The sequence below is a fragment of the Aptenodytes forsteri genome, unplaced genomic scaffold (assembly GCF_000699145.1).
Source record: "Aptenodytes forsteri isolate BGI_AS27 unplaced genomic scaffold, ASM69914v1 Scaffold284, whole genome shotgun sequence".
In the NCBI taxonomy this organism is placed as follows: Eukaryota; Metazoa; Chordata; class Aves; order Sphenisciformes; family Spheniscidae; genus Aptenodytes; species Aptenodytes forsteri.
This window is the reverse complement of record NW_008794445.1, coordinates 4,828,140-4,836,224: the sequence shown is the minus strand read 5'-3', so window position 1 is coordinate 4,836,224 and position 8,085 is coordinate 4,828,140. Positions and strand designations below refer to the sequence as shown.

The 8,085-nt window shown below is 41.0% G+C and overlaps 1 protein-coding gene across 1 annotated transcript in view; it reads right to left on the bottom strand.

Annotated features, from left to right (window-relative positions):
* GRIN2B (glutamate ionotropic receptor NMDA type subunit 2B) overlaps positions 1-7,380 on the bottom strand; it is a 173,647-nt gene extending 166,267 nt beyond the window's left edge. Inside the window, exon 1 of the mRNA XM_019474821.1 lies at positions 6,970-7,380. Coding sequence (XP_019330366.1) covers positions 6,970-7,380 — 411 coding nt within the window. The remainder of the gene's footprint in view (positions 1-6,969) is intronic.
* Positions 7,381-8,085: the final 705 nt, after the last annotated feature.

Here is an 8,085-nt window from a genome sequence, read left to right as displayed (position 1 = left end):
TTTTTTTTTTTTTTTTTTTTTTTTTAAAAGGTGAGTTCTTGTTGCCTTTTTTTTTGACAGGGGGGGAAAAAAAAAAAATCAAACTCTATTTTTTTCTTGAAAACAATAAACACAAAAAAGTGAAGGCCTTGAAATGGAGTTCCTCCCAAGCAAATGGGAGATAAAGTAGAGGGAAATGTTAAAAATTTAAAAAGCAGACTATTTTAATAGGATATTTAATAAAAGAAACAATTCATTTCTTTGAAAAGTCTTTTTTTTCATTGAAATAGTATTGACAAGAGTACTTGAGCTCTTGTTCAGAAAATGAGAGCTAACGTTGAAGGATTTAATGGCCCTGGGGAGAGGTTAAAGCTCTTAAAAGGTCATTTCCAGGTTTCCCAATATCTGAGTGATTTTAAGTGCTGTAATTTATTTGTAAAGTAATAAAAATTGTTCTAGGGAAATTCTCAGATGTTAATTAAACTCCACAGAAATACGCTACCTATATTCCCTTTCTTTATATGAAAAAATCTAATTTTGTATGGACAGATTAGACACAGATGTAAACATAAATTACGGCTCCACCTGGCCTGTTATTACATGTGTATACTCAAGGGAAAAACAACATTGGCATACAATAGTGGCTTTTATTCTCTATATCTCTGTGACCTACCTTTCTTCTCCCTCCCCAACTTTTGCAGCAGACTTGTAGTTTGAGGACACCTGATATTTAGTTCATCGTTTGTGAGCTACACAGAGCTTTTGTTTGGCAGCAAAAAGGAAACTAAGTACGAAAAGCAAAAGCGTATTAATCATGTCCTCAATAAAATTATTAAAAGCTTGAAGGGAAACTGCTGGGGTTTTTTTATTTTATCTTTTAAAATCAAACTCATCTTTGCTGATCACTAGATTAGTCTAAGAAACATTTAAACTATTACTATCACCAAATGCAGTTTCAGAGAAATGAAAATGCTTTGTAAAGTTACATGAACTGCATATAATTTTGCTTTGGAGGGAAAAAAGGGGATAGAAATCTACTAACAACATTGAAACATACTCTTTCAACGTTTGCAGATCAAAATGTGTCTTTTTTTTTCCCCCTTCTAAGCAGCATTTTGTTTGGAATTTATTTCACTTCAGTTCATCAATTCCATTCAAAGGGAACTTTTTTTTTTGTTTTTTTTAACTGAATTTCCTTCACACAAGGGCTCTAAAAATTTCAGATGTCATCCCTAATGGAAATGAAACAAATTTACATCCAAAAAAATGAGGTTTGCATTCCCCATGCATCTCTATTATTTAACCTTTGGAAACCTGAGAGTGAAAGTGCTTTCCTTTTAATTACAGATGTTCTGCTTTTAGCAGCACTGTCCCAGTGTCTTTGACTTTGTCCTGGTTTCAGTGTGTATCTAGGTGCTCAGCTTATCCAACTAGTTTTGGCTTCCCTCTACCTGCAGCATCATTTTGCTCCCCTCTGACCGGCAGCTAGTTTTCTTCCCTGGTGCTTCACACCTATTGTCCAAGTTTGCACTTGCTGCCCACCAAAATACCAAACACCACCATTGCTGCACCAGCATGTCCCAGGCATGGAGCAATCACAGCAACCTTCAGCATTGAAAGAGAAAGAGACAACATGTCTTGGAAACCTTGACAGAAAACAAAAAGAAATGGGACAGGGATTTATGAAGTGGGGATGGAAAGGCGGAGAAGAAATTTCAGCTTTGGTGTGAGTGGGGAAAAAAGAGCAGGTAGTGGAGGGAACAGCAGAAAAGTCAGGTTTATGCTGTGTGAGAAAAGGAAGGAGAATCTGGCCTAGAAAGAATCACGGATTTTAGATTTCAGGTTTTCAGTTTCATGCAGCTTTTATACAGATTTTATTATGGGTGCATCCCAATTTAATAGATCATTCTTTCCTACGATTTTATTTCCATCGTTATGGCTACCCTGCGCAGGCAAGCCCTGGAGAAAATACCAAGGGATGCAGAGACGGAGGAGAATGATTTTCAGCTGGGAAAACATAATCATCCTCTTCTTCCAATATTTTTCCTGGGTGCTGCCTGTGCACCACTGTGTTACTATAAAGCCGCACAGGACAAGAAGCTTTGGCAAAATAATGTGACTGTGGAGAAATAGCAAGGGACGGTTCCACCAAAAATGATGGTCACCAGCTGTGCTATAAAAGAACCCAAGGCATTTTCTGCTCTTACCTTTTCTGCTTTCATTATCACCAAGTTGACTTTTTCTGTTATTTAAAAAAAAATAAATAAATAGTCTATCATTACAAAACAGACCAGTCAGCCAAATGGTGTCATCATTTTTTAGGCAAGAAGCTAAATCTTCTCCAACACAGTAAGTGTCCTAAATCCAAACAACAATTCCCTCTGCTTTTAAGATACCTATAAATGTACGTGGTTATTGTTTTTTCCTTTTCTGTGACTGCTCCTTTACCTCCTAGTTCTGGACAGAATTAATAGTAGGTAACATTGAAAGTATATCGAAGAAGAGCCCAGCCCAGATTTCCAGTCTCAGATCTGCAAACACAAGATATTGGTTTGTGTGCTTATCTGAACTGAAGCTTGGTTTGCAGCCTTGAAGGTTTCCTTCCACCATCAGCATCCTAACACAGAGCATCCTCATCCGTCAGCTATTTCCACACTGTGATAGGATTGAATTTCTGCTTTCAAAACAACTGAGGAGAAAGGAGAAATTATTTTAAACATTGGAATGGGAGCAGATGTGCTCACCGGTCACAAGTGCATTGCAGTCCTCTGGACAATGCAAACTAATGCTTAAGATCAGGCAACACAAAGCTATAAAAAGAAAGGTCAGTGCGGCAACTTCAGGCAAACTGAAGAGACCAGCAGGCTTCAACAGGCAGAGTTCTTGGATCACAAGAACCTAGCATTGGTGGTGGTGCACGTTTCTCTCCTCTCCATCTATTCCAGATTAAACACAACATAGATCATCAGTGATCCGTGCTATTCCCTTTCTCATCAGGGGTCCAGGTGAGATGATGCTATACTCCTAGTCTCTTTTCAAGGTGTCAGCACCAAAACAAGGACCAGATGCTTCCTTGTAGGGCTGAAACAGTGCAGCCACTCTTCTACCCTGCCCCACAGCTGCAGGGCTTGCTCCTCCAAGAGGAGCTAACACAGGGGCTATTGGACCCCCTCAGCCATTGCTCCCAGGCCACCCAGCCCCAACCAAATGACTGCTGCAGTTCCCGCTGTTTGGCGTCACTACTGGCACGCTTGTCAGAGACTAAGGGGACTGAACTGGCTATGACAAGATTCTCCCTCGGCAAAGTGGTCCCTCCAGAGCTCGAGTGAGGCACATCATGTGTCTGTGCTTCACCGTTTTCCTGGAACCAAACCCAGATCGCAGTGTGCACACAGATCATTTGGTCATTTTCTTCTGATGCCAAATTAGGCAGAGATTAAGTGTAACACTTACTTTAACAGCTAAACAGGTGGGATTAGAGACATGAGCACTGAGGAGAGAAACAGCAAACACATATGCAAATGATGATACTTATTTTTCAGAGGAAAAAGGCAAAACACTGGAAAAACAAGAAGATACAAACATTGTCTACAAAATCTGATCAAATGCAATATTAAAGAGCATGAGTTTGAACAAAAAAAAAAAAATCAGGAAATCCAGATGTTACATTTTCAGCAGCATACCTCCACCTGCTATATTACACCTAGGGCAGGATTCATGGCATTTAACTTGAGGCATCACAAGCAAGTCGGGGTACAGCCTTCTTCAGTAATCAGTGGGGAGACACAGGACTATCCCATGAACATTTCACTACACTCTGATGTGGCTGGGGTGAATTGTCCTCAGGTAGTGCCTCCTTCCCCACTGATTGTAACGATGCCTAGACCTCCAGCCAGCAGGTAGCAAACTTCCAGATGCATGTTAACTGAGATGAAGCCAGCCTATGGTGCACATTTCTGTCTACATATACAGGGGAGAAAGAAAACTGAGGCTTGAAATCCTCTTTTTTTCTTTTTTTTTTTGCCTGCCCTTTCGTGTCTCAATTTACCAGCTTCACAGTATATTACAAAGCCCTTTTTACACATGGGCCCAAATTTCCTCCCAGACACACTTATTAAACCCTCATTGAAGGTGAAACAGAATTTCACATGCTACTCCAGGGAGGATTTTTTTGGCATTAACCTCCAGAGAAGAGAGGCTTATCTGTCACACCAAGGCGTTAGTGGTTTGTAGTGTTCTTGAGGTTTGCATTGGCACTACTGATCACAAACACACAGGGAGCATAACAAAGCTATAAGTGCAGGTCTGAACCCGTGAAATGCTGAACAAGTTCAATCACAGCTGACTGCTGTGGGTGTTGAGGGGATGCTGAAAGAAGCAATCCATGCTTGCAGGATCAAACCCCAGCCACACAGCTCATCTGCAAAGAACATGACTAAGAGTCACTAAAAGCAAAGCCTCTGTCAAGGACCTCTGTGGAAAATAGATTGTTTAAGGACTTACCAGGCTGACCAGTATTTTTAGTAGAATATCCATGTATATACTCTCTACCATATTTTAATTCAATTCATCAAATAAATATTATTCATTAAAGATTACACACCTGTGAATCAGAAGCTGTAAAGGTCAGCCTTTTTCAATTTATGTTAAAAAAAAAAAATCTTGTCCTTTCCTAAAACTGCAGATCTTCGTATCTTCGACCTGCTTCTCCTGTCTGCAAAACTACAAAAAAAGGAGTTTGATAAAACAGAGGTCTCCATTCATAAAGCTTCCACCTTTGAGCTCCCTGTGGGCTGCCTGCCCACCAGAACACTCTTTAAAAGCAAGCCAGTGGGGTACACAGGGCAGTCATGGGAGATGCTGCTTTCCCAAGGAGAGACTAGAGATAGGTAGAAAGAAAAATCTTCACAAAGTTCAATAGGCCAAGTTCCTCTTTGAATTACAACAGCATAAATCTGATCTAATCCTGCCAAAGGCAATGGGGCTATGCTGGATTTACACTGCGGGAATCTGAAAACAGAATTTGGCCTGCCATGTTCAAAGTCTCAAGGACCTTTTCCCAGTGCTTCGGAGGTCTGGCATCAGTAACACTTACACTTGTTCAAAGAGAATGTAAAATGCCACCGTAAGTGTGAAATGCAGCACTCAAGTAATGCTTCGGACCTGTTTTACACAGACATCGATAACCATACAACACAGCAGGCAGGAGAGCATCGAGATGCAGCATTGCTGCCTGACTGTCCTCCAAGACAGAAAAGCTTCATTGTGGGTGGAATGAGGCAGAATGACTTTATCACATGTGCAACTATTCAAGTAGAGAGAGAAAAAAATGCCTGTGATTATTTTATTCAAAGACTACTTTAGTTCAAAGGCTGATATGAGAAAATAACACTGCATATTAACTGTATGTTATTTGGCAACTGAACGGTTGGTCAAAAAGTGAGAAAATAATTTGTGATTAATTTATTCCTATTTACTCACCTACGATAACCTGCACTGAATTATTTATTTATAAGGTAAATATAGCAGAAAGTGCCTGGATTTCTTAGCCCAGTAGATCTCTTTCTGAGGAAAAGCTGCCACAGTGGCTGGCTTAATTGTCCCCCTTCATTCAGTTAGACCCAATTCTGCCTAGTTAAATGTCTCTGATTCGCTTAAGAGTGACCTGTAAAAGAAAAAGACTGTCAGCTTGTGTCCCTGTTTACTTCTTTGCGATGCACAAAGTGCAGTTAAGAGGGTCTTCTCAATAAAGGGGTTGGCCCCAACTCTCTCTGGCACCGAGCCTACAGGGAAAAGGGCAGCCCACTTCTCTCGGATATTTCCACTGGCCCACAGCAGCCCAGAGGCCACTGTTAGCCACACTGGCTAGCCAAACGCACACTCAGGTGTGAATTGCTGGGCCCCCTGTTCCTCCCAGGGGGAAGACTTGTATCAGGTCCAGCTGCACCCCATGGAGGCTCCCTTAAGCCGAGAGTTACCAGCTGGCCAAAGATGCTGCTCTTTCTGCACCTTGCCCTGTTCATAAGCAGTGGTGGGAAGGCTTGTTTGTGTAGTAATTCCCCAGAAGATTGTCTGCAGCCTGGGAAAACAGCGAAATGTCAGTGATATGAAGGAGTAAAGTAGCGCAGGGGAAACAAGGACTTAGCTGGACTGGTTCAGACTGGCTAGTTGCTTTAGCTAACACCTATTTAACTTCAGGAGCTAATGAACACTTCTGAGAGAGGATGGCTTTATTAAAGATTCAATTATTTTCCAATTAAGATGTAAGAGCTGTATTAAATGTCCCTGAAAATACCACAGTGTCCTCCAGCTGCATGCAGGAAAAACCCAAGCTAGCATCCTTGGCTCTTCTAAGGTAAAACACAGGCAAAAATAAAACCTTTAAAAAAAAAAAAAAAAAAAAAAAAAAAAAAAAAAAAAAAAAAAAAAAAAAAAAAAAAAAAAAAAAAAAAAAAAAAAAAAAAAAAAAAAAAAAAAAAAAAAAAAAAAAAAAAAAAAAAAAAAAAAAAAAAAAAAAAAAAAAAAAAAAAAAAAAAAAAAAAAAAAAAAAAAAAAAAAAAAAAAAAAAAAAAAAAAAAAAAAAAAAAAAAAAAAAAAAAAAAAAAAAAAAAAAAAAAAAAAAAAAAAAAAAAAAAAAAAAAAAAAAAAAAAAAAAAAAAAAAAAAAAAAAAAAAAAAAAATCACAATTGTCAGGGGCTGTTTACCCTGCCTAAGGAAGAAGAAAAGGGCCGATTCTTTTGCAGCTCTCTTCTACCTGTTCCTTTCCCTCCTCGGTTTTTCCCTGTTGCAGATAATTCCACATGATTAATAGGGTCTTCTCAGCAGTGCTACACACAGTTAGCTCTTTTAATCTCTCTTTGAATCTGAGACTCTCTAATGCCCCAACGCTTCAGCCCCATGAGACTACACCTGAGGATTACAGAATAAGATACTTCTTTCTGGTTTAAGTTTCAATCTGCAGGTCTGCGATAGAAGGAAGCTCAAATTTACCTTATCTGCCATGATCATAGAGGAGCCTCCGTGGATGCCCAGGATGGGAGTGAGGGTCTGGGCAGAGATGAAGTCCAGGATCTGGGCAATGGCTTCCTGGTCTGTGTCATCAGCAAATACCACCCCTTGAATCTTCCGGTCTGACATGAGGTCACAGATGCGGGTGATGATGCTCTTGGGATCTGTCTCATTCATGGCCACCAGCTCCACCCGAGGCACCACTGAGAGGTGGTGGAAGTCATCTTTCTCGTGGGCATCTTTGATGGCCACTTCGTCTGAGGTCCCCACCAGGATGACCGCAATGCCAATGCTCGGGTGGCTTTTCTGGGCATGGGCCCCGCTCCCTGTTGTTGCGAGGACTGCCAGCACCAGCCAAAACCTTGGAGAGTAGCACTCCACCCTGGGCCTCATCTTCGGCTCTTACACTCCCTGAGCGAGGAAGAAAAAAAAAGGAAAGGGGGAAAGTAAGAGAAAGGGAAAGTGATTAATTGACAAGTCAATCATGCACTCAGCCTTCAAGGCAGCTCCACTGATATTCCTCAGGGTTAGTACCCTCCTCCCACCAGTCCTTCTTGCCTGATGCCCAGCCCTTTGACTACATTCAGGGCTCTGTTAAAGTTGGGGGGCTCAGACCAGTCCAGCCTCTACTTCAGAGTTTGGAGTCACTTCAGAGAACAGCTGTCAGCAGAAGATGGGATCATGTCATCTCTCAGGTCCCATGTCACTCTGAGACCTGAGTCAAAAGTGATAGAGAATTGTCCTTTGACAGCTGATCAGCTGTCTTTGTGGAACTAATTGGTTCTGTCAAGCCCATGTCTAAGTGCTCACCCTCAACACAAAAGAATTACTGGTGCTTGTAATCAGTTTGGCCTTCTGCTGGAGGTATAGGCAGGGAGGCTGAAGGGACCAGGCAGATAAGGACTCCCTTTTACTTTCTCAGCACAGCCCCTCCAGAATAAAGTGAGGACAAATGGGCAAGGCCATTGGATGTATATGTATGTGTGTATCCATTGCAGACAACCTTCCTACCACCAGGACACACACAGCTCCAGTCTGTAGTACAGTCAGCCATATGGCTTTCACCCATACAAGGTTCATTTCTTTTTAAAAAGCCAG